The 26778-nt window shown below is 30.7% G+C and overlaps 6 protein-coding genes across 8 annotated transcripts; 3 read left to right on the plus strand and 3 right to left on the minus strand.

Moving 5' to 3' along the window:
• Positions 1-1881: 1881 nt before the first annotated feature.
• LOC113400878 (uncharacterized) lies at positions 1882-3625 on the plus strand. The gene is made up of 3 exons (XM_026640553.2): positions 1882-1976; positions 2296-2790; positions 3461-3625. The coding sequence occupies exons 1-3, from the start codon at positions 1882-1884 to the stop codon at positions 3579-3581; spliced, it is 711 nt and encodes a 236-aa protein (XP_026496338.2). The 3' UTR covers positions 3582-3625.
• LOC113400874 (rho GTPase-activating protein 19) lies at positions 3601-12170 on the minus strand. 2 transcript variants are annotated; one of them, XM_026640548.2, is made up of 10 exons: positions 11813-12170; positions 11559-11743; positions 11243-11452; positions 10232-10440; positions 9602-9792; positions 8988-9160; positions 7344-7489; positions 6178-6792; positions 4460-4644; positions 3601-4390 (listed from the first exon to the last, which is right to left on the minus strand). In XM_026640548.2, the coding sequence occupies exons 1-10, from the start codon at positions 11923-11925 to the stop codon at positions 3802-3804; spliced, it is 2616 nt and encodes an 871-aa protein (XP_026496333.2). In that variant the 5' UTR covers positions 11926-12170; the 3' UTR covers positions 3601-3801. The 2 variants fall into 2 exon arrangements, with proteins under 2 accessions (XP_026496333.2, XP_026496334.2); XM_026640549.2 differs by lacking the exon at positions 6178-6792 and having other exon boundaries at positions 11813-12168.
• A 1431-nt stretch (positions 12171-13601) lies between these two features.
• Lsm1 (Like Sm 1) lies at positions 13602-14589 on the minus strand. The gene is made up of 3 exons (XM_026640555.2): positions 14411-14589; positions 14144-14328; positions 13602-13872 (listed from the first exon to the last, which is right to left on the minus strand). Exons 1-3 carry the CDS (start codon positions 14466-14468, stop codon positions 13699-13701), a joined length of 417 nt encoding a protein of 138 aa, XP_026496340.1. The 5' UTR covers positions 14469-14589; the 3' UTR covers positions 13602-13698.
• Positions 14590-15092: 503 nt separating this feature from the next.
• Positions 15093-18154, plus strand: LOC113400876 (docking protein 3). 2 transcript variants are annotated; one of them, XM_026640552.2, is made up of 2 exons: positions 15093-15350; positions 15767-18154. In XM_026640552.2, exons 1-2 carry the CDS (start codon positions 15267-15269, stop codon positions 17291-17293), a joined length of 1611 nt encoding a protein of 536 aa, XP_026496337.1. In that variant the 5' UTR covers positions 15093-15266; the 3' UTR covers positions 17294-18154. The 2 variants fall into 2 exon arrangements, with proteins under 2 accessions (XP_026496337.1, XP_064072278.1); XM_064216208.1 differs by having other exon boundaries at positions 15254-15408.
• A 506-nt stretch (positions 18155-18660) lies between these two features.
• LOC113400879 (DNL-type zinc finger protein-like) lies at positions 18661-19337 on the minus strand. Its single transcript, XM_026640554.2, has one exon. The coding sequence runs from the start codon at positions 19223-19225 to the stop codon at positions 18713-18715; it is 513 nt and encodes a 170-aa protein (XP_026496339.1). The 5' UTR covers positions 19226-19337; the 3' UTR covers positions 18661-18712.
• A 371-nt stretch (positions 19338-19708) lies between these two features.
• LOC113400873 (MMS19 nucleotide excision repair protein homolog) lies at positions 19709-26171 on the plus strand. The gene is made up of 7 exons (XM_026640547.2): positions 19709-20029; positions 20142-20525; positions 22241-22590; positions 22670-24124; positions 24630-24893; positions 25506-25673; positions 25938-26171. The coding sequence occupies exons 1-7, from the start codon at positions 19942-19944 to the stop codon at positions 26139-26141; spliced, it is 2913 nt and encodes a 970-aa protein (XP_026496332.2). The 5' UTR covers positions 19709-19941; the 3' UTR covers positions 26142-26171.
• The last annotated feature ends 607 nt before the right edge of the window (positions 26172-26778 follow it).

The raw sequence follows: 26778 nt of genomic DNA on the forward strand, positions 1-26778 counted from the left end.
GTCTAATGCGTAATCATTTAAAAGATATAAACAGTACTCGTGCTACAGATCTATTTAAGCTTTAATCTTTAGTCTTTCTATCTAAATTATAATAAATAGACATGATTTTTTAAATCAAAACCTTATTAATATACGAAAATATAGCTGTATCGTTATAATAGTAACGGGTAGATAATTATGTACTTACTTCACTTCAGCTAAGTCATATTTCCGCGGTCTCGCGATAAAATAAAGGTCATTGTTAAGTTTGTTTACGTTAAACAATAGTACCTAGTTAAATACGCAAAACATTATAACAAAATAATTTAATAACCATAATAATTATGGAACGATATGAAACCGGAATTTAAATTAAAACAATTTTATAATAAATAGATTTGTTGTTATTGTTTATGTTGTTGTAGAATAATTGATTATTTGTAAATAAATTCTTATTCAAATAAAATAAAAACTTTTAATTACGATATGCAATAATGTGCGCGTTTTTATTGACAATCGAAATTCGAAAGATATTTTTTTTGTTTTTTAACACAAAGAGATATTAAAAAAAATTTACAACATACGCGACGGAAACAGACCGCCGGACGTAAGTTGAAAAAAATAAAAAGATGCTCAATAACGTACGAATCAAAGTCAAGAAATTTGCCATTTCTTAACTTCCCCGATTATGATCCTTTTTAAGTACATAATCGAATAGTGTTATAATATACATTGGTACGAATCCAGGTTAGGAATATTGATTTTTGAAAAATCCAATGATTCAATTTTAATTTTCACGAAAATCGTTCCCGAGACTTTTTTACTATTCCGTGTAGTTTCGGATTTGGTCTTCCACGCCCAGTTGAAAATATTATAAACATATATACCTACACATAAATAAATTAGCTTAATTGGTGATGATATCTGTCTAATGACTTGAGTGTGACTTCTATCTTGAAAGCTTTCACTATCGTAAAGTAACACGAAAATAATGTTTATTGTCTAATCTATTTTCTAAGAACACTTTATATAATAATATCAACTTTTAAATTTTTATTTTAAATATTTGCTATTTGAATGGTGTTAATATTATTATTAAAGAGGTTGTAATACCTACATTAAGTATTTAATTTAGAACAGATTATGTATCCTTTACAAAAAATAATAAATTTATTATTATATAACGAGTTAACGTAAAATAAAAACTCTCGCGTAACCAAAATAATAATGGTAGTTGTCAGTGGTGCGATGGTGACGCAGTCAGGGCGAGGGGCTGTTATTTGGAGCGAAGGGTTTCGAGGTGAGCAGACATAACATGCACGTAATAACTTAAGTCCCTATTTGATAAACAAACCTTAGAGTTAGGTAATTCATAGGATTTGATAATAGCTCATCTATATTCTGCACTTCTAAGAGTTTTTGATTAATATTTCTTAATTTATAATACAACACTATTACACTTAACTACTTATCCACTTTAATTTTACTTTCAAAGTTCCGACGTTGACGTTCAAAACGCAATATTTTCGCAAATCCATAATTAATAGATATAAATCAACCAATGAAATTGCGTCAATTTGCTGTCTAATGTTGTTTATCAAACGGTTTCTACGTGCTTGAAAGGATAGGATTGAAATTTTACTTTTATTCCGGAATAATGTATACATTATGATGTTATATATAACACCTGCAATACTCCAAATTAAAAATCCTTTAATATTTTTGTATATAATATCAAAGATTATTTAAGTATTGCTAGCAACAAAAAAAGCACGTAGTGATTTTGAATAGAATCCGCAATTGACAAAATACACTATATGTCACACAAACGCCAAAATTATATAGATATGTTAAATTATTTGAAATAGACAAGAAATAACATTTAACATCAACAATGTGCAAATGATTAATTCAATCCTTAAATCGACAAAAGGAAAACCATGTTCTTGTCCATCAGGCAAGATATGTTCAAATTGCACAGCAAAGAAAAATGTCCAGTAATTTCTCCCACAAATTATCTTATTTTTACTTCTTGAAATACATATATATAAATAGATTTAATAGAACAAAATCAATACAAAAGTGTTTGAATCAGTCGGAAATTCAATCCGTGTAATCTTTTTTTAGTATAAAGGAACACACACCAATTTAATTTGTTCTCAATTAGTTTTAAGATATAGGGTTGTATTCATCACCACAATATAAGTCCAGATCACATTGTGTACGTGTTTTGCACATTGTGCACGCTTGATTTAACAAATAGTTTTCATTATCAGTACTTCATTGTGTAAAATTTTTACCTTAATCTGTTTGCAGTCCACATGTTACCATCAAACAGTCAAGTCTTCCAGAATTAAAAAACAGTACGCATTACAAATATGCAGAAAAAAATTACAAGCAAAGCCCAACCATTGTTCAATTTTTTGAGAAACCACATCGATGGAAAATCCGTATACGGCAAAAATTTGAATCGCAACCACCAAAGTCAACTACAATCTGTCGATGGTATAAAAGACGAAAAGCTTTAAAACAGTTGATCAAGGAACACAAAAAAGAGAACGAATTATTAAGGAAGAAGAAACGAGAGGAGTTTGAAAGAGAGCGTATAATAGATTTTATCAATTGGAATAAAGAGAAACATCAAAGATCGAGTTCATTACCTTCTTCTCTGAAAAGTTTTAAATGGGAAAAAACGATAACCCAAAGGAATCAGTCATTACCACCTCCTCGAAAGAAATTTATACATATCAAAAATAAAACTGCGGTTGTAAAACCTCGTGCACGTTCTAAATACGCATCCGTAAAACAGCAGTAAGTTACTTTTGTGTTTGGAATTCTTAATGCATTTATTCAATTTTAATTATCATATTTTTGTCTTACTCGGCTTTATCAGGCTGAGTTTATGCTTTAATCCAAATATGATTAAATAGACATAAACCTTAGCAATCACTAGCAACATGTTACGTTGTTGCAGTTTACTACCAACATTAATAGTTAGAATTATGTTGTCTTGCAAATCGATATTTTCAATTTAGAATTTCATGAAAGTTGAAATTAATACTCATACAGACAATCCCCGATCCAAATGAGTGCATATTTTTCTAATTTAATTCGATTTTAAAATAAATAATTTAGGAAAATTTTCAATAACATATGACGTATACATAAAGCGAAATTCAGTGTCATATCTTTACCGTCTTGCCATTATGTACTGTTCATAGTTATTGAAATCTTACCTATCATACAACTAATTCGCTCTAATAATACATACATTTAGAACAACTTACATTGTCTATAGAAGAATCAAGAGTATTCAATGTTCACGGCAAAATCCAAATATTAGACATATATGCGATAACAAACTATAAGACGCAGTCTGACACTAGAATAAGTAAAAAATATTATTTCCATGTTATCAATGATAACCTAAAAATTTCACTAATTAAGTTACTAACATTAAAAAGTCCTTTTTTTATTTCAGCAACCCAAGAGATTCCATAACAACGAGATTCGTCAATTATTGCTACCGTTTTTGTTGTCAACTCTATTGCTATCTCACTTGCATTGTTATAATCACATTCATTATTATATTTATCGTGTAACGTATTAAATAAAACCATATTTTGTTTTCCGTAATCTATAATTGAATTTCACATATATACTGTTAATCTACGAGGCGTTTACTGCTTGGTAAATACACCTTTCATTATTGAAATACAATTAAAAAAAAAGTTCTAATATAATGTTACTATTATCAGTAAATAGTTTTTTAAAGGCACTAATGACAAAGGCAAAGAAAATATAAATCTGTATACAATTAAACTATAGATCAGTCTCCCGTAAATCAAATTTGTTCTCGTTTATATTTTCTTTGTCGAACATAATCTTTTTATTATCTGTGTCACAAGTCGAAGCGCTCGCACATCGCTTTCTATTCGGACTTACATCTATATTTACATTATTTAAACTTTTCAACGGCGATCTTAAGCCGTCTGATAAATTAGAATCGACTGCTAGATTACTAATCGATGATGTTAAATCGGACGGAACGTTTCCATCCAAACAATACATGAGAGAGTCCGAGATTTTATCGTCTGCATCCGATTTGTTGAGAATCGATAGATCGATCGGTGTTGCAGTTAACACAGATCTGCTTAACAAATATTCTCGGAACGGTTCTGATAACGATTTTGTTGATCCCAAATTCGTTGGTTCCTGGTTTATTTTGAATTTCGGTAAATTTACATCATCGCATAGAGTTGTATTTAATTCGTCTACATAATTCCTTTTTTCATGGCTGATAACAAATCTCGTTACTCCTGAACGTATTAGACTAACATCAGATAGCGAATCGGACCTCGCGTCTAACGGTGTTTTCATTCGCAGAGACGCATTTGTAGAATGATTTGACCTGTAAAAATTTAATTTATTAATTACATTATTTTGAACATGTTCGTTAATTTTCATAATCAAAACTTACCTTCCACAAAAAAACGAGGATCTCGACATCATATCGTCATCGGATGATACAAAATCACTGTCGTTCTTTGGAGATATTGATCGGTAAATTTCTGATTTAACCGATAAATCCTTTCGCTCTGAACTCTCTGGTTGTTCTGATGTTATGATTAAGGGTTTACGAGATCGAGGTGTCATTATGGATTCCTAAAAAATACAAACAATCTTTGAGTAACACCAGTCCTGTCCATTTTGATCTGGTTTCAATAAAATTGTGTTAAAATTTTATATGAACTACTAATATGGAGCAATCTACAACGGAATCATGACTTTAAAATGTATATCATTTCTAAGATAAAGGACCGATTTTTTATATTCAGTCAATTTAAGAATAATGTAGCTTTAGTAACCTAGCTAACCTAGGTTTCGTAGAATTAACTTAAAATTGGTCCTTAATCATATTTTATTCGTGTAGGTCATGGGCCGGATTTAATTAACAATAAAGGCATTTTAAATGTTAATAAATTAATTCCGAGGATTAAAGCTAAATTTAATGTGTACATACTTTATGATGACTAACGAATGGCGATTGGAAAGCTTAATGTTTATTGTAAGTAAATATTTTCTCTCAAAAAAATATTCTCATGATAATATCAACATTGACCTGAGATGGCCTAGTGGTTAGAACGCGTGCATCTTAACCGATGCTTGCGGGTTCAAGCCCAGACGAACACCACTGAATTTACATGTGCTTAATTTGTGTTTATAATTCACCTCTTGCTCGGCGGTGAATGCAAACATAGTAGAGATACCAGCATGCGTCTAGTTTCAAATAAAATTCTACCATACCCATCAACACCACATTTCAGCGTGGCTGAATTAGCCTACCTACTAATACTAATATACCTTATCCTCAAAGGGAGAGGAGATTTTCGGCTGTCAATGGGAAATATTTGCAGACTTACTTTTTAATATCAATTTAAAAAATAAATAACATCATACTGATTCTCTAAAATACCTCGTTTGACGTCTTTAGTTTTTTACTTACTTTAAGGTAAAACCCCTCCGCGGTAAATTATAGGCGTTTTAATAAAATAAATGTGATTTTAATTTTTGCTGTCTTTACTCCTAGTCGTCTCACGCACACTAACACATCTCGTAATCACGAGTGACACTCACTCGTACGAATGCACGCCAATAATCATTTAACGTGGAGGGGAGCGCTTTCGTGGACTAAGAATCTATAAAATACAAATACTACTGTTTCTATCTTAATAAAAAATCTATAAAAATATATTATTATAATAATTAAATAATCAAGCAGTATTGTCAGATTATAATCAACAATAACGTATTTCTACAAATTGACGACGTGAAAATTATTTAAAGTACATACTATATTGATTTAAATGAATACATTTTGTTGTATTACAAAAAAACATATTTCCTTGTTCTTGTTATATTTTTTATAGACAATAGATGCAATCGTGAATATCGGCTCAGTCCAAAAAGACCAGAAGTGAAAGCCATTATCAAATTCAGTTAAGCGGTTTGGCCGTGAAAAAGCAACAGACAGACAAAATTACGTTTGCATTTGTAATATTAGTACGAGTATAGATTAAAGGGGACGCCTTTCGTTAGTTTACATATAGCGTAACGTAATCGATTGTGATTTGTATGAGTCTTTAGAAATATAAGCACATGGCCATGATTTAAGCAACATTGACACATGCAACAAACCTGCATTGCTTTAGACAACTTTTGGGTAGATTTCGTTATAGGCGACATAGATGCCCTTTTAAAGTTAACTGTGTATGGCGTCGTACAATCTTCGTCGAAGACCGTTTCAGATATCCCCGGGGTACTTGTTAAATAATGCATTTTAAACTCTATATCATTTGTACAAAGTTTATTTTTCTTTGGTGTATCCTCCAAACTTTTTTCAGGGTAAGGCATATCGTTTTCCGAATCTTGATCATCTATGCACGACACGCAAGACTTCGGTGTACTGCGTATAACGGTACTTCGTTTTTGGTACTTTTTGTTTAAATTTTGTGATCCAGATATTATTTTGGATCGGAATAGTCTTGTACTTCGCTTTTTCGTATTTTTTGGAGTTTCTTCATTTGTATCTAGATTACTTAAATTAGGTTCGGATACGAATTTCGGGCTATGTTTTTTAGAATTGTTTAATGCACCTTCGGATAACGTACTCTCGTTGCTCGCATCCGAATCGTAATCGTCATCATCCAGAGATTCTGAACTAACTAATTTATTAGCTAAATTCTTTAATATGATATTTTTATGGGACACGTCAACTTTACCATCATCGGTATATCGTTTTCCTTTGTGTTTCTGAAAGTAACGCATGCGTTTAGCGTCGTTTTAGCGAAAGTTAAAGAGGGACAGAGACAGAAGACAAACACGTATGAGGGACAAAGACAAATGTTACAAACTTGTTAGTTACACAGACATGCTTCGAGGTTTCGATATGATTGCAAAATTAAATTATTGACTATATAACACAGACCTTTTAATAAACGATTAAGACAAACGATCATAAAATAAAAACTCATAATTTTAGCTAAGTGATTGTTGAGAGTTGTTTCGAAAAACGAAACAATATTTATTAGGATTTTAAAATAATATGGTTATTTTTATTACTATAAGTATTTGAAACGGTATATTTACCATGTTTTTTATTTTTATTTACGAGACACAACTTAGTCAACTTGTCTTGTACGTGAACAAGACATTCGTAGATAATGTCGAAATATCGAGCTCCACCAAATAAAATAAAAAACAAGGTAAATATCCCGTTTCCAATACTTATAGTAATATTTATTAATTATTATATAATTCTGCAAATCATATCAAGAAACATATAAATATTTGATTAATCTCACCTCCTCAACTGTATTAATAACGGAGCTGGAACCTTTCTTTGGTGTCTTGTTCAGTAATCCCTTGTTGAAAATGTGCCTCTTGATCGAATCTCCGAAACTTCTAGAACCAGCTACTTTACCTGTCCGTTGTATTTGTATTGGTGTTCCTGCAATAAATTAATAAAGATATTTTAAAATAATGCTTTCCTTTTGTGGGTTTAACCTCGAAGACTGAAGATCTGGTTAGTCTAAGGAGTCTTAGTGGCTTCAACATCAACGAGGCAAATAAAACATACGTTTAAATAATATCTATATATAAAATGTTAAGGTGACTGAAATCATTCAAGTCACAGCCACACAAAGGTGAGCAAAATTTCAATAATTATAAGGATCACAATTTAAGGAAGTACGTGACCACTGATAAAAGTTTTTTTAAGCGGTTTTAATAGGAAATGTAAGTTTATTTAGAAATTCTTTTTATTTTTTTTATGTTATATTTAGGAAAATTAAAATCGGTATTTAGACTTATATGTGTAATGAGTTAAAAAAAAGATGTTATAATTCTCTTTTTTATCTTCCAATGAGAAGTGTATATGAAAGTTAAACATTTTTGAAAGATAGAAGTATGGAATTCGTTGTTTGAAATTCTTTTAATGAATAAAATACTACTGTTATAGCATTTTAATACCCACGAGGGTAAAATTTGGAGTGAATGAATTGATGAGCAGTTTTTCTGATGTGAGTTGACTTTTCTAATAATTAAAATTAATTAATTTATTTTTATATTTTCATTTATTTCTTTAGTATTAAGTACATTTGTTACAGCTGAGCGTTAAAAGGTGGCGGCAATTAATTAATGTATGTTACTTAATCACGCAGTCAAGATCTTCGGTACAGAGTTTTATGTTAAATAGAACTTCAATCATAATTTGATCAACTAATTTAACCATAAATAGGTGTGTAAATTGAGCATTTTGACCAAAATCAGCAATTCCGTGGAATCTATAAGTTTATTCATTGCACACAATTTTAGTTATTTATTAACGGCATCGGAAGGCGGAATGGGAAATGGGCCACCTAATGGTAAGTGGTCGCAGTTTACAATTGCGCGAAATAGATTATAATTTAACAGTATTTGCAATTTTACGGTGTAATAATATGGCAGATGCCGGGGAGGCGGGAGGCACATAACGTTCAACCAATCAGCTCGCGAGATGCATTTCGTTATACGCCAGTTCACAATTTGACCGCTTCCCATATATAGATAGATTACAATATAGCGAAAAATAATGCGTTAAATAGCAATCATATTTCACGGTTCACAATATTTCGACAGTTTACAATCTGACGAGATAGATTGTAATTTAACGATGTTTGTAATATTACGGTAACATATATATCGATGGGATATCCCACGGCACGGCTAGTTATTTAAGTTTAAACTTTAAATTCATACTAATACCACAGAATTTCTAGTAGCTTATTAGTCTTTTGTGAACAAGCGCTAATCTCAGAAGTTCTTTAAAAACTCCTTAACTTGACTGTCAACCTTACCCAATCTAGAAAACTGCAGACAAGGACAAATTATATGTAGATAACATAGTTAGTTGCGGCTAACAATGTCATCTAGAGAGCTCACTCCTCGCACGGTTCGGTACGACTCACCGTATCCATTCTGCCTGTTGAAGTGCTTGACGAGCCTCCGCTTGTGCTGCGAGTCCGGCAGCGCCTGGATGTGCGCGTAGAGCTGCGCCAGCGCCGTGTCGGTGGGGTTGCTGGCGTTCTCGGCGCGCGTGCGGCCGCGGTCCACGAACGTGAACACCGTGCTGGCCGCCGTCCTGCAACCGCACAGGCTCTCCGTCAGCTCGACGGACACGCGCGGGAGCGGGACGCCCATGTGTCGCGCTCTGTCGCACTCACGGGTCTTACGGAACGCCACATTGACGTCTACGCTCGTATGAATAACGACAAAGAAACTATGCGAAATATTTAGTAGAAAACACAAATTTTTGTTAAATATATAATGACCGAAGTATTCAATTAAATTTATTATCCATTAAAGTTCGAAGGAAAAACATCACTAGTGCTACGCTTAAATATATTTTACTACGATTTGTTTTCGGGATATACAATTATTTTTTTAGGCTTCGTAAGTTTATCTAATATAAAAATTACATAAATACACTTGTAACACCTATCACACATTTACCTATTAATGAAACTAAACAATATAAAATTATAAAAAAAAAAAAATATATATTTAATTTTAATTATCTCACCTGTCCGTTATGCTCTCATCTAAATCCACATCTGGAGACATTGCACGTTTCCTTTCGCGTAAGGTAAAGTATGCAGCCGCGTCTGTAGCTAATCGTTTTGGTGCTTCGAACAGGAGCTGACACTGACGTATCATGAAACTTATAAGAGGAGAGAGAGCTATGGAGTCAGCGTGGAAGGTCTCTGGTGATAACTGGAATAATCGAAATAATAACTGTTATATCAATTACTTTTATTGACTTAGATAGATTTCATTTTTTTTATGCAAAAACCGCTGTCTTTGTTGACATGAAATTTGTACCTTCATGTCTAGTATGTTTTAGAGGTTTTTGGCTAAGCATTATCATACAGTATCAGTAATGTATACATTATATGTCACGCCACAGCAACATGTGGCCGAGTCTGCTAGTTCAATATAAGTTTGGCTTATGTTATACAGCAAATTAATGCAGTATTCAATAGTCTGTCCCATGTCGAGCATATTCAACTGTGCTGCTCTAATGCAGGTTAGATTAAAATGCGAAGATGTATTGACAGCACAGACAAGTATCAAGTGGCTACTTGATATTTGCCAGAAGACATTACAATGCACATACACACACACATTGCAAATATAACATAAAGTAACTTACTTTTCTTGGACACAACAAATGTGGTGTAAACATAGTTGCCAGTGTGTCTGGTGACATCCTATTACTAGATTCATTATCGGCTACTAAGCGCAACAAACTGAGTAATCTTTCTAGAAAATTCCTGTGTGTAGGTGCCAGAAGTAACAGCAGTAATTGTAAAGCTGTCAGCAATTTGGTTTCTGATGAGTCAACATGAGTAGGATATTGAGCTGGAAAAAACAAATTTCATGCCATTAAAACTTTGTAGTGACTTACTGAGAGTTGTTTTTATATCCTAATGTAAAATTATAGATGTTTGCACACTGCAGATCACGAAAGTAGATCGTCACAGTTATGTACACCACCACTGACCGTAACAATGCTTACAAGCTATGCTATGCTAGATCAATGTCAAAATATATGTATTGCAGATCATATACATTTTGATATTGACCTAGCTTTCAAAAGAAACTGCATAACAATGAAGTTGTTTTTGCACTATCTTTTGAATTATGCAAGCAAACTGGCATCAGTACCTTCTATTACCATCTTTAATGGTAATCGCCATTGCAAATGTCACCATTGTAATCAAACATTTAGTTTATTATTTCATAAAATATTAATTGAATTTACTAGAAGGTTTTCTAGACAAAACTAGAAACTAGATTATTCAGAGCACCTCAAAAAAATAAATAAAATTTGAAGACTTTTTCATATCAATAGTCAAGAATACATTTATACTTCAAATCAAACTACATAGCTATTATATTATTTAGATAAATTTTGAGCTTATGTTGTATTTATTATAAAATATTTCTTAAATAATGTTTATTTATTTGTCTCATAAGTTTTATATAAAGAAGCATATTTCCATTCAAGAATATGGCAAGAGTAACAAAGTTTAATTACTATTTTAAAAATAATACAAAAGAAAATCTAAATCAATTTTGACACATGGTTGACGCTCTAATAAGCTATGTAATAGTTTTTGAATAGCATAATACAAGATTTAAGATGTTAGAAGCTCCTCACCAGCTAATGTACAATATGTTTGATAATACTGATCCATTAGTAAAGGTTGAGGCAACTCTGCCAGAAATCCCTTAAGAACTGATGCACAATCATGCACAGAGAATTTTCCATCATCAAGACCAAGACTTGAACCAGTTAAGAGTAGCTGACGTAGCTCTTGTTGTCGACTTAGTGAGCCAGTGCGGCGAAATATACCCTCTTGAGTTACATCTGGAAAATTTATTAAAACAATTACTTTTGTTAACCTCATACCAGTATTTGTCAATAAAGCTAATTTTATATTGATTTAAGTACATTTATTAAATAAACGACTTACTATCTGGTTTAGATAAGAATTCTATTAACTCATAAAGCCTAAGTATCCCATCTTCAGTAATAGAATTTGCCTCTTCATTTTTCTTTGTGTTAACAACATTTTGACTAGAATTTGAATTGGAGTTTTTTGTTTTTTTGTGAAAATTCCATCTAAATTGCTTTGGTTTATCCGTCGAACAATCGACACTAAAATAATTGATAAAATTAATAAATTTTCAACAGTCACACATGAATTAACTCACAGGGTATACTTACTCGTCTGTATTTATATCTACAACAAAAGATAAATGCATGCGCACTAATGTAAAGAATTGCTCCAAATTTTCTTGCCTAAGCCTTTCTATTAGTTTCGTATCAGAGGAACACATTTCGAAAAATAAAATAAAATAATTCACAATGCGCGATATCTTCTATTACGCATTTGTACCGGAAGTTTCCATTACTTAATATAAATATGTCTTTTCGTCGTTCATCACAAAACACTTAAGTAATGTTTATTTTACTTTTGCACAATAAAGTATTTTTATAGAAAAATTGTTTGAACGAATTCTGTATAGTAATAATTATTGGTACTTTTGTTTTTAAATGAAACGTCAGTTGTCCTTGTCAGTAACAACGGTTAAATTGAAATACGTTCAAAAACGTGAAGAAAATCGTTAAAGTCAATTCAAAGCAATATGTGAAATTTTAAATTTGGGTAAAGTATTTTAATATTGGTTGAATAAGATAATTTACTTGAAGAAATGGTTTATACTATCTAATCTATTTATCAGTTGTCTCGTTTTTTAGGCATTTTCATAATATCAACCTCCAAAAAAGTATTTTTAAAGTGGTTAAACCTCTTAAAGTTTGATAACTTTAATTACATAGTCATCTGATTCTGATAAATGATTTAACTTTTATTGACGAATCTCATTTTTTTGTTTCTATAATAATAATTGGTTTCAATGGTGTCAACGGTACGAGTTTTTACAATTTTAAATTACATTAGGTTTTGTTACATACAAATGATTAATGAAACTTATAACTCACTGTATGTGTACTATTTACTATCACACTTTAAGTTGAAGTCAATTGAAAACAATTCAGTGCAATTGTAAATAGTAATTGATAATTAATTACTCCAATTTTACCTGTATATAATATAGATTATAAATCCATTAAATTTAATAAGTATAGCCCATTCCAATCAAAGTAGGAATAAAGATAAACAATGCTTAGATTTATTTCATGTTTGATTTACTAATGATGATTGATGAACATTTGCTAAAAGCTCAACTATAAAATATTTATGTAGCTTTACTAAGAATTATAAATAAAGACAAATTCATCAAAAGAATTTGTCTTTATTTATAAAACAACACTACTACACTTAACTACTTATATTCATTTAAATTTATTTCTAAAGTTCTGATAACAGTTGCGTCGTCGTCCAAAACGGCATTTTTTCGCAAATCCATACTGATTAAGACTACTCAAGCTCTGTACCAATTAAATCGCGTCAATTCGCTTTCAAATTGTGTTTATTTGGCTTTTGACCTCTTGTGGTTGGAATAGACTATAGGTAATTCTATTAAGCTGTTATTTCTGATTGGGCTAACAAAAAGCTTGACTTTGTCAAGAAATTCTATCGAATATATTTGTTTAAAATTACGAAATTATCTTCTCTAGTCAAATGTAAACAGCTTGATTTGAATGTATTTCTTTATTTATATACAACACTCAAATCCAACATCCAATATTTTCGATTTAAAGATAAAATTTCTATAGCAAGTTATTATGATGTATAAGTTATATGATCATTCTCAATAATAATCATAGTTTCCTGGCCACCTTTAGGCAGTACTTTTTGTGATCACTAAACCTACCTAATACCCTCATTGACAATTGTTTTACGTTTTTGGGGCTCCATTCGACCACAGCAGAACCACATATAATTTGTTAAGTATGATGTAGAAAAAGGCAAAATATATTTAAATTTAATAAACAGATACTCTTAAAGGAAAAACTATTGACAGAAAATAAAGTAAGAAAAAGTTGGAACTCAAATTCATTAAATTTATATTAAAAATTTTAGATCTTAACCTCTAGCACAGTAAGATATTTTGGTGTTGAGTAATGATTTATTGTAGTTATGTATATTAAAACATATCATCATGACCCAAGTCGGCTAATAAATTAAGTCCCCTTTCTTTGAGCGCTTTTGAAAGTAATTTCTGTTGTTCTATTTTAGCATCTTGTTCTCTTCTTTGAGCATCTAGGATATCATCAACTGATACTTCTGTCAATGGCAGACTATCTTCTTTATCCTTATCCTGAAAGAATTATCAATTCTTGAATATGCATAGTATAACTCACTTTCTATGTAGAAGATTATATCACAATAACATATTAATGCATTAAAAACATAAGTAAACAAAGATCATCCAACCCACAACAAAGTAAGTAGTAATAAAAAACAACAGTTAATCTTAATAATTAAGATTTGAAAACAATATTGTTAAACGGTACAAAGTGGTATTTTTTTTTTATTATTGTTTTAAATGTATTAAAAAAGTAAATATTGGTTAAAAGTAAAGTACTTACAATTTCACCTAATAGGACAACATTTTCTCCTCTAACAATAAATATACCTCGCGGAATATCACCGTATTCCCGGCCGACGTGAATCCTTTCTATTGTCTTGTGTAAAACTAAATTTGCAAACTGATCCACGCAGCGTAAATAGCCGATCAATGTCCTGCCATCGCGCAGCAACACCATGAGTTTTTCTTAATGAAATAAAGTTTATTATCATGAATGTATAATTAAATGTAAAATATAAAATTTTAACTTTATAACTGATGAACCTACTGTCCAATTCGTCCAACAAATGTGCTGTTCCTGCTAGTGGATTAACATTATTTGACATCCTGATTCTTTATTTTCGAATAAATGCAATATAATAGAATTTATAGAAACATTAGCAAAAATGTATTCCAATTTCCTACCCGGTTAAGTATGACAAGTGACAACTGACTGAGTAGTTGAGTTCTGACATCTGACAATCCCAATGACAGACTGTCATCGATTAGTCTTCGGATTGGTTGTATTATAGTTGTGGATTACAAGATTTGTAGGCACCAAATAAATGTTATAATTATTATACAGTCTGTATAATAATTACATATAGGAACTGCAGTCCCCAAGTTGATTTATACTTATGTTAAAGTTTATTGCCTATACCAACTAGAAGAGGTCACAAGACAAATAATTAACATTCACATTAAAAGTGTTATTTGTGTTTTATTTGGATTTGTAAGCTCAACTGAGTAAGTAATTTACTTCAATATGTATGATTTGGTGATTTATTTATGTTAAGATAACTAAATTGTTTAAACTAACTTATATTCTTGTCTTTTTTTTAATCTATTTCACTTCTGTACGCTAAATATATATTTTCTCTTTAAAAATTCCCGCGTGTTTGAATAAAATTAACTTGTCAAGTCTGTGAACTTCCTAGTATTATTTATCTATATTAGCTGTCATCTAATATTGCATTTTGCATTGCACTTCAGAGTAGGTACATAACACAAAATATTGTCTTCCGTGTGAAATTTAAAAATATTAATATTTGAAATTACCTGCATTTTTTATCAAGAAATTGAATGTGATGTGTTTAATATAACCGTGAACAATATATATATTGTTTAAAAAATTAAATATCACTATGGAACAGGACGATGAAATAAAATCGGGATGTTTATTATTTCCACCAGCGGGAGGAAACATGTTTAGTAAATTCCCTAAAAAGGTACCTTAGTTGTTCTAATGCTTATAAATAATTTACAAAAAAACTATAGATTTATAAGGTAAGTAATAAACAGAAACAAACACGAGGCATGATACAGTTATGACAATATGCTTTCTAATGAGTCAGGACTTCGAAATATGTGTACATGTAGAATTACTGCATGCTGATTACGAATTCAGTAAGTTTGTACGTATAACAAGCGGAAATTCATTTGTTTGCATTTCCTATTTGTTACAATTAAAGTGTCATTCTGAATACTAATTAATATTCTGAATAATTCGTTATACTTTCGTTAATTTAACTCAATAAATCCTAAATTTGATATTACATATTATGTGTTGTAAACGTAATTTTTATTGTGTATATCAACATAATGGTAGCAAAAATATATTTTGTATATTATTTACTTTTTTCAGAAAAATTGGCAACAGAAACACTGTATGCTATTCAATGCTAGCATACAGGGTATCGAACGCCTTGAAATTTACGACAATAAAGATGATGTAACATCTGGCGCAATTCCAAAAGTTTTGACTCTTGAAAATTGCATAAAAATTACACATTCTAGTCCAAACACAATAACTATACTGACTAAGTCACACACTCAGCAAGTCAGTGCCCAATCAGAAGCAGAAACATTAGAATGGGTGACTGCTTTACAATCTGTTGCTTTCAAAGGGAGAGATATCAGCCCCATTAGTTGTGATGAAGACAATGACTTGTACTGTTCATCAGGTGAAGGAGTATTTTCAGTAAAAATGTGTACTTCTGATGCGTCAACAAGATGTGGATTCGAACCAATTAGATACCTCCTTCTCTTAACTGCAACTGCTATTGAATTAAGAGATGTCAATGATAACAAGCTTTATGCAACATGGCCATATAGATACATTAGACGATATGGTTATAGACAGGGTAAATTTACATTTGAAGCTGGCAGAAAATGTGATACAGGGGAAGGCATTTTTCATCTAGAACATCCTAATCAATCGGAAATATTTAAGTGTCTATCTCTTAAAATGAAGACGATGAAACAAATGATTGGTAATGATAACCTTAACAGTCCTGAATTTTGTTGTCCTGGATCAAAAAGTCCTCTAGTAGGAACTAGAGCAGATGATCTGAACCTAAGTTCTCTTTCCTTTAAAACAGCATCAGTTTCAAGTCATCAGTCTGGCAGCACTGATAGAGATACTGCACCACTGTTGATGCCTAAACCTGCACTCAAACCGAAACCACAAAAGCCTCCTCGTAAAATTATAAATCTTCAAAAAATAAGTAAAGATCTGCCAAGTTCATCAGACGAGAGTATTGACTTTGGACGATATAAAAAGCTAGACAACTATGAACCAATAGATCAAGTAAAGCGAGAACATAGTCCCCCATCTGTGCCATATGACAAAGTAGAAGTAAGAAGTGAAGCTTGGAGGACTTTAGGAATTGATGACCCAGATCATATTGAATTTACTCCAAATCTAGCTGATACTCCAAATTGCATGAAGCTTATATCCAGATCTCAGGATAATTTAAACACATCTGGACCTGAATCTTCAAGGATTATTCTCTTACCTAGCTCTGTTGTTGATCCGGAGGATGAAAATTATGACAGGTTACAATACTTTGGTTCAACAAGTAAACTAAACAAATCATCTAGGTATAAGAAGATAGAAGCCAGGCCAACAACTTTGGCTCTCAGTGAGCCCAAAAGTAAAGACACTTGGAATGATTATGATGAAGTGGAAAATGTTATGCAAACAGCAAGGTTGGCTGATGATTCTCATTTAGGTTATGGTATGATAAGAAAACCAAACACTCCTGGACCCCAAGTACCAACAGCTGCTCAAGCTCAGATTCTTCAAAACCAAGTTGGGTTGGAAGATATTACCCATTCTAATTGGAATGGAACTGATTATGCAATTATAAGCCGTCCAAAAATAGTGTAATCAAAAATATTGTCAATGAAATTGGATCCTAAAGACTGAAAATTACAGTTTAACTTACATTCTATATAAGTGATATTGATATACTGTGAAATTATTAAGCATTCCCAAGTTATTTACTACTAATACTTTCCAATTTAAAATAAACCTATGTATCTATGTTATTTTAATCATGACATGTTTATAAGAAAATATCTAATAGCATGTGTTAATAGTAATTTTATTTTCAGTAACTTATACATTACATGAATTTCATAAATTGAATCATTATTTTTTGTAAAATAAAGCTTGTTGAATTGTTTTAAAAGTATTATCTAAAATTTGAGACTGTTGTAGCATTCCCATTTTGATATTTTTTATATTTCTAAGAAATCTTTATAATCTAGATAGTGTTTTTAAAGTATATTATTTAGATGCACAAGATATTTAGAGATTATTACAATGTGATTTATATGTGCCTTATTTTTGTTAGTTTACATGTAAATTTAAAAATAAAAGTATGTAATAACAGTAGAGGTGGATAGGAATATTTCTTTACTGAGCAAGTTATAAGAATATATAGTTTTTTTGAATATTATGAAAATAGGAAAAACATTATTATAGATTAAATAAATATTTTTTTGGATAATTTGAATGTTTCCTTTTTTACATGTAAACTAATGTTACTTAGATTTAATATTAATGTTTACCATCTGGTGCCAAGTTAAGTACAATAATTTCTATTAGCACTATGGTGCTGTCTTATATAGTGCATAATTCATTTGTAATATGTCATTTGCTAAGATACTTACTCAAAAGTTTGTCTATTATATTTTTACTATGTCAGCCATATAATAAAATAAAATAAGTCATGTAATCATTAAATTAATGTTTTATTTTAATTACCTCAACATATTCAGTTCACTAATAAAATTGTTTTAACTGTAGAGACCTTGAAGGGACATAATTAAACAAGTATTAATTATTAAAGATAGCAATAAAACTTCTATCTATTTTAACCTTGTAATGATTTGAAGTTGATGATTTTTTTTTTTAAAGAGCTGACATCAGTATTAGTCAGATCTTCACAATTATTAACAATTCAGTAAAAATGTATACAGGACTAATAATAATGATTTATATGTAATATAATAATGTAAGTATAATATGACTATTAACTAAATTTATTGTTATAACATATTTATGTAAAATGTTAATAAATATATCAGAAACTAAATTTTAATTCCATAGTTGCAATAACTTTCAATGAAATATAAAAAGTAGAATAAGAAGTCAACAACCCTGAACTACTAAAAAGCTTGAAACATTTAATTATAACCACATGTTTAAGTTTAGAAAATTCTCTTTTCTGTATGTTAACTTATATTTCAAATAAATTAATGTACACTTTACATTAATTTATTTGAAATAAAATAAAAAAACCTATCCATCCAATGCTTTCTTTTCAATATTACTAACAATTTCATTGGCTATAAATTCTAAATCATTTGACATAATCTTCTGTACAGTCTCCCCCTTTTCTGCCATGATATCTTCAATATTTTTCTTTCCATTCATATCGGTGAACCAGTTCAGATTATCGGCAATAAGATGTTTATTATCGCAACCGTCACATATAACAATTACAACACCTTTGTAGTACGCTAGTTTTGTAATGAACTTTGAATTTCGAGTATTGCATTTTTTACATGTAAACATCAACTGAAACTTTCCGTCTGTCTTCTTTGGCTCATTAGTAAGCTGGACTTCGTTTAGTTTTGAATATGAGGTACTGAAATTTCTTGGTGATTGAATTTTTGGCGTTGATGCAGCAGTTGGGATTAAAAATCGCCTTCCGAAAAATGAATTGCCATTACTTGGAAAACATACCACGTTGTTTAATAGACGTGGCTTGTGATATTTTACTACAAAGTCAATTAATGATTTTCGAGACATTGTACTATTGTTTCAGAAAAACAAATTTTAAATACGAGATTGCATCACTTTTACTGTTCCTAAATAACATCAAAATCACGTTGTTTTTATGTCAATGTCAAAATAAAATTCAGGATTTCATATTGCCAGTATAATTTTAAGTGTGTTGTAATTTAATGTTGCACAATTATTAATTGAGTTGATATCTGTTAATATAAAATAGTATTTTAAAGCTATACATATTTTGATATGTAATTTTTGTATTCTTATCGTTTGGCTGACAACATGTGCACCTCACATGCAGAATGATTTAATAAAACTTGTGTTAACTGACTAACAGTACACAGTGGTATTAATAAGCATTAAATTATTACACATTTAAATTATAATTATATTATAACTGTAATTGTAGCGGTAGTATAAACTCATTTAATTAACACAGACAATTTTTATTTAGTGGGACATATTATCTCGCGTAATTGATGTAAATTGTGATGTCACTTTCACTATTCAATAAATTACTAATGACACAAGAAACAATAACCTAAAATTTACCAATTCCGTATTTTCAACAGTTTAAGTTATACAAAATGATTTCTAATTCTAAATAATGGTCTATGTCTAAATTATTATAAATTTTATTGCAAAGATATAAATTTATAGTGTTAAGAAAATTTATAATTCGTTTTTATAAAATCTTATAAAAATCTACATTATATAAAACAAAATTTGCGACAATGGAGCCTGTTTGGTTTAGTTCGGATTTGGCTGACGAAATTATAAAGAACAATGATATTTTTGAACAAACACACAGTATAGTAACAGGTAAGATTAATATTATTTTTCGGGTTAACATGAATACAAAGTTTTACTTGACGAATATAGTAATCGTATATTATAGTGTTAAATTAAAACAAATAGTTTAATTAATTTTCAGATATCATGTCAGGTCGGCTTCAAATAACTATCCTAGTCGAAAATATGGCTGGTGTATTAACAAATAAAGAAGTGGACAACAGAGAAAGAGGAATGAGATTTTTTACAAAAATATTACAAGAGATTCCTAAAGATTTTTTAACAGATATGCAAATCAAATTTATATCAAAATTTTATATAGATCGCTTAAAAGATAACCACAAAGTAATACCTGCTGTTTTAGAAGGCTACCTCTATATTATTGATATGAAAAACTATAGTGTACAGTTAAGCGGTGAATATTTTAATGTTTTGTTTAGAGAGGTAGCTTGCCAATCACAAGTGAGACAAGACAGATATAATATTTATTTGACAATATCAAAGTTATTGGAAAAGGATGTTCAATGTAAGTATAGAATCTTAATTAGATTTTATTTCACTGAATTTAATTTTAATTTACTGTACCATACTTTCTTATCATTTAATAGAAATAGAAATGAATATTACAGTATTTAAAAATATCAGTCAAAATTACTGATTCTTATGTTTAGTTTTGTATATTCATGTGTAGAAAAGGACAAAATCTATGGAAATTATTTAATCGTAGAGGATCTGAATAGGAAACAACCTTCACTCGTCTGTTTAATGGATGTAAAATATATCAAACTGAATATGCTAAGTAGTATATTGTTAGTATGTAGACAGGTCAAGGTTTATTTCTACTTAGATTTTAAGCCTAGTTCTCAAGGACACAGTTTCTGGCAGTCAGTGAAGGTCAGTTAGTCTGACAGCTATGGGTCCATGAAAACAAAGTTGAGCCAGTTCCAACCAGTGAGTGACTTTTGGTTTGCTATTTAATTATTTTTTTGATTTCACTGTCTATTAACCTCCCACACAAAGTGAGATACTGGTCCAACAATCGCCCCTTGTGATTACAATTTCTACAGTGACTAGTCAGTGCAGACTGACAATGTAAGCCTGGGCAATGTCAGATTTATTCTTCATCATGGTACTTTCCTATATTTATTTTCTGTTATCAAAAAATGGTCCATATTTTTTCTTTCTCTCCTGGCCTTAAGGATACCTAACAAATGTTTATCATGGAGTATCACCAATAGTCATAATTTTTTTTAAATTACAATAATGCAGTTATCATCCATGTCACTCATGTGACCACTGTTCTGGCCTTGTAGAAATGCAATAGACCAAAAACTACATAGTCAGAACTAGTAACACAGCAGCTGTCTGCTATGTAGTAGTGAGAACATGTTGGAAATGTGACAGAACACTAGAATGAAGTATAGTCTGTACAGTAGGTTATTACCAGGTGGTTTGAAACTGGCCCTGTGAAAATCAAGCTTAAGTCTTTATGTTATCACATGATCTGAGATTTACAGAGCTTCTATTTATTAATAGCTCTCAGAAATATTCTTTTCTAATTCTGTGGTGCCAGGTTGCATAAAAATTCTAAAGTCTTTTTTTATAATAGAATATGTAATAATAATTATTATTATTACAGCTTTATTTAATTCCACACAAAATTACAATACAAAAATTCAAAAAATATGTAATACATAACATGCAGATTAACAAAAAAATATATTTATGTAATAGGTGTCTTTTTTATTATAATGTTATGTAGAATATGTAACATCTTATCTTTATATACCTATAGTTACCTGCTATGTAATTATTACATAGTATAAAACAAAGTCGCTTACTGCTGTCTGTCCAGGTGGTATATGTCTATCTCATGCTTTCAAAACTAGTTTTTGGTTAATTGAAAATAATTGTTTTTGTCTTTTATGAATGGGATGCTTTGTTATATGAAATAAATGTACGTATATTATTTACATGTTGTATTCATGATTTTAATGACTTTCGGCTAATTCTAAACTAAAGTTTGTCTATACAATCTACACTTCTTTACTAATATTATCAAGATATTAACTCTGCTTGTCTTCGTGTTATGCTTTGATGGCTAAACCACTGAACTGATTTTGATAAAATTTGGTACAGAGATATCATAAGTCACATAGATGGACAGAGGCTACTTTTTTTTAAACCCTCTTTTGTCTGCTGTTTAACAGGAAAGTTGTAGAGCAAGATTTCTTTTTTCAGATATGAAAACACTTGGTCCAGACTTTATATATGGAGTAATATCATCAATGGATGGTGAACGTGATCCTCGTAATTTGCTGTTTCTCTTTAATTTTCTGCCAAAATTTCTAGCACAAATTCCTTTAGGGCATTTAGTTGAAGAAATGTTTGAAGTTATATCTTGTTATTATCCAATTGATTTCCATCCTTCCCCGAATGATCCGGCGCCAGTAACGAGAAATGATTTGGCAGCAGCCCTGTGCCCATGTTTGTACGCAATTCCTGAATTCGCTGAGCATTGTTTAGTTTTGTTAATAGAAAAGTTAGACTCTAGTTTAAGAGTAGCTAAAATTGATTCGCTTGTTTTATTGGTAAGTTGTTTTCTTACTAAAGTATAGAATAACGTCTGAAACGTTAAGTTAATCTAAATGTTTTTCTTTTTTATTCCAGACAAAAAGTTGTGAAACATTTAAGGCAGAAAGCTATGGACCATTTCTAAAAGCTTTATGGTCATCTCTACAACGTGAGATATCACATAAAACTGATGATGTCCTAAAACTAGCTGCTCATGAATCTCTATCTGCACTAGTGTCCAAATTGTCTACAACAGCTAATACGGATCAATCTTTTGAGAATTTCATTAAAGGGATACTCATTTCCATGCAAACAGCACTAGCAGAATCCACAACTGTAGCACAATTTGTACAAGCAACAAAAATATTACTGACGGCAGCTAATGCGTCGAAAGAGTCGTGCGAAATAATTACGAAAGCAATGATCCCTGCAGTTCTTGCCTATTATGAATTCAAAACATCTTCAAAACTTCAAATAGCGAGTATAGAATTTTTAGGAGATTTGTATGAGTTGGCCCAACATTGGGGGGTCCTGGATCAAATCCAGAAACAAGTTGATGAAATACCTCAGTTGTGTTTGACAGCAGCTAGTGAAAGAACAAAAGAATACCAAGTTGTAGGATTTAGGACACTTATTAGAGCAAAGGATGCTCTTAAAATTGATCTTGTTGTACCATTTGTGGAAATTTTATCATATAACATTCAACACTTAGAAGATGATGAAGTACTAAGCGTTAGTGTAGAAACTGTACATGCAATTGCAAGAAAGTATCCGGAATTAATAATGGACTTTGTTGTTAAAGGAAAATGTGACCTAGAAAATTTGATTCAAGATAAAACTGCATTACAGAAACGTCTTAATCTCCTATCAAGTCTGGCTAGTATTGATGATTTCACTAAAGTAATCATTGGAGAAATGCTTAAAGTCATATCTTCAAGTAATGAAGAAGCTTCTAAAGTTATCCAAGCATTAAGCAGCTCGATATCTAATTCGAGTTTATATTCGTATGATAAAGTAGCCCAAATAGAGAGTGATCATGGCTTAATAGATTCTGTACTAACTTGGCTGTATAGTGAAATTGCGACATCTAATGAATCATTGGAACATGGTTACTCTTTAGTATCCAATACAATTTGTAGCCTACCTGCGGATAAGCAGCTAAATATTTTATCAAATCACACAAGCGCTCTTATTGAAAAGTGTTCTATGAACGAGGCAAACTTCCAAATGTTAGAATGTTTATATAGATCAATAAGACCAAATGTGTACAATAAACATTTCGAGGAAATCCTATCTTTAGCTCTAAGACTTGCATTAAATAATGATAAAGATATGGTACGTTTAAAAGCATGTTATTTAATGGCACACTTTTTAAATAAAGCAGAGAATGGGCAAAAGTTTGAACTGATGTATGAGGGCTTAAAGAACAATTTATCCTCATGTAATAGAGATGATTTGAAAATTTGTCCAAGATTAATATTTTTGTATGGATGGATTACGAAGGCCCTTGTTATGAGAGGCAGTGATCTATTTCAATTTTGGCTGAAAAAGGTAAGATAAATATTAACAAACGGTTAAGTGTAGTTTATGTTTTTATGACAGGTTAATAATTGTAAATACACACAACTGAAATAATATCATTAGAAACATTTTCCATAATTTAATTGGTATGTTTTTATTGTATGGACGACCAGTAAAATTTTATCTTAAACAATAGCAATTAATAAAATAAATGTCTGCCTTTATTTGTTTGTGACTTTGTGTATACATTTGATATAAAGCAGCATCATGAGTTAATTAACTAAATTCAGTGTAAAACTCATGTGTGACACAATTATGCTAGAAATCAACAGTTTGGTTGCTTTTGTAACTGTGGGTGTGCACTCAAAATTGTAATTTAAATGTTCAATATCATTTCCGAAAATATTTTTCGTTTGAATTTTATCAATATGTTGAATATTTTATAACCTCGTCTATGTTACATGGATGGAATAATTTATTATTATACAGGATTAAAGTCGAGTTATTATTTCATAATATCATAATGTGATTTCAGATACTGTTATCGATATCAAATCCTGAATGTAGTCAGCAAGGATCGGAAGCTATAAAAATAATCATGACAGACTTCCCCGACTGTCTCAGTTTTCGTCACCATTGCAGAACAAGTCTACTTTACAAACAGAGGATGTTCCTGACTTTTACAAAAATTACTGAAAATATGTCTATTTGTCCGGAGACTAAGGAGGCTTACATTTTAAGTTGGGCGTATATTTTAGAGAAAACGCCGAAAAGTGTACTTAATAATGAAGTAAATAAGGTAGGTGTTTGTAAATTATGTAAAATTAATATTAATATGGTGATATTTTTACTTTTTTTTGTGTGGTTAGGCGGGCGACCAAATGTGCCACATGTTGGTATGTGGTCATCACCGCCTACGAACTGAGAGCCCTTGTGTCTGTTATTACGCGGACTTGCTCATCCTTCAAACTGGAACATATAATACTATGTGTTGTTATGTCGCAGTAGAATATCCTAGTATTAGGTTGTACCTAACCAGATGGGCTTCCTCAAAGCCCGATTTATAAAATAAAATAACTCAATATTTCAAATCACTTAACTCTAGAGAGATCTTTGTTTTGTCATCAGAGTTTATAAATATTTTCAATTATTAAGGCTCCACAAAATGAGGAATTGCCTTTGTGCGCTCATTGATGTGCCGGATTCGTCTTGTTTATATCTAGCCGTGCGTTTCGACTAATGTTGTGCGATGGCTTTTTTCCCTTGGTGTCCGATTCGTAGAATGGACTTTAGTTTTTTTTGTGGACCGACTGAAAACATCTAAATATTACTTATGACTTTTTACTACTTTATGGTTTAATAGAGAACAGCTTATTCGAATTTATAAAATATTATTATTATTTTTTTACAGATTGCTTCCTTGGCTATAGATGCACTGGAGTACGACAATAAAGATTTACTTATAGTTATGATTGATATTCTCATTTATTTCGTTCAGGCGAAAACTGTCGCTTTAGCTCAGAGCTTACAGACTATATTACCTAGGATAATAAATTTGACTACGTATGTTAAATCGATGGTAAGTTTTGAATGGGATTAATTTGTTTAAAAAAATAATTATTTAATTTTTCATTTATTTTATAACTAATTACTTAATGTTTTGAGTTTATTTAATTATTTTACATACGGAATAAATCGTCGGGGCGGTGCTGCTTTTAATGCAGTGACGCGTATATAAAAAGCCTTACATAATACATTTTATTTGTAGTGAAATTTGACACTAAACTTTGGACATGGAATACAAAATATATATGAATATATGATAATTTATAAATTATTTCAGGATGTAAGAATAAAGAGTTTACAATGTCTCTACGATATAGCGAATTCATATGACACGAGATTACTTCTACCCTACAAACAGGACATTTTAATAGATTTAGCGCCATCCCTCGATGACAAAAAGAGGCTAGTAAGGAACATGGCGGTGAAAGCGCGAACAAGATGGTTCCTCGTCGGTGCACCGGGAGAAAACAAAGAAATATAACCAATAAATATTTATAAATGTTAACTATCATTCATTGTTACGATTTATGTTATGTATTTTACAGACATATTCATAGCTAGCGCCATCTGTTGGTGGTGAAGTGCATTTAAAAACGTCGATATCATTTCATATTATTTTGTCTATCACCATCACTCAGTCACAGACTGACAAGTTAATTGATGTCACATAATCACAAAATTATTCACATAAACAATGAATTCAGATTGGCTTAAAAATAAAGTAGAATATACAACATTGCATAGTTTCTAAACTATCGCAATAAGTAAAGTGCTGAAATGCTTGACAATATAATCTGCATGCTGATATTAATGCCAATATTCAGTGGTGTGATTTTTTGTATAAAAATCGATTGATAAAATTATTCTTGTATAATAAATATTTATTTGCATTTAATTTGCACATTCATATTTCTAAATATATATATTATGTTTCAAACACATTTACATCGACCGCCACACATTTCCTGTCTAGTAACTGTTCTCTTAATCTACAGACAGCACTAGGAGACTGAAATTTTGAACGGCAAGATGTTTTGAATTTTTAGCACATGTTAATTTTGACGATGTCAGGACAGGATGTTTGACTAAAATTTTGATAGGAAACACGCAAGTTTATT

The sequence above is a fragment of the Vanessa tameamea genome, chromosome 11, assembly GCF_037043105.1.
Source record: "Vanessa tameamea isolate UH-Manoa-2023 chromosome 11, ilVanTame1 primary haplotype, whole genome shotgun sequence".
NCBI classification, from domain to species: Eukaryota; Metazoa; Arthropoda; class Insecta; order Lepidoptera; family Nymphalidae; genus Vanessa; species Vanessa tameamea.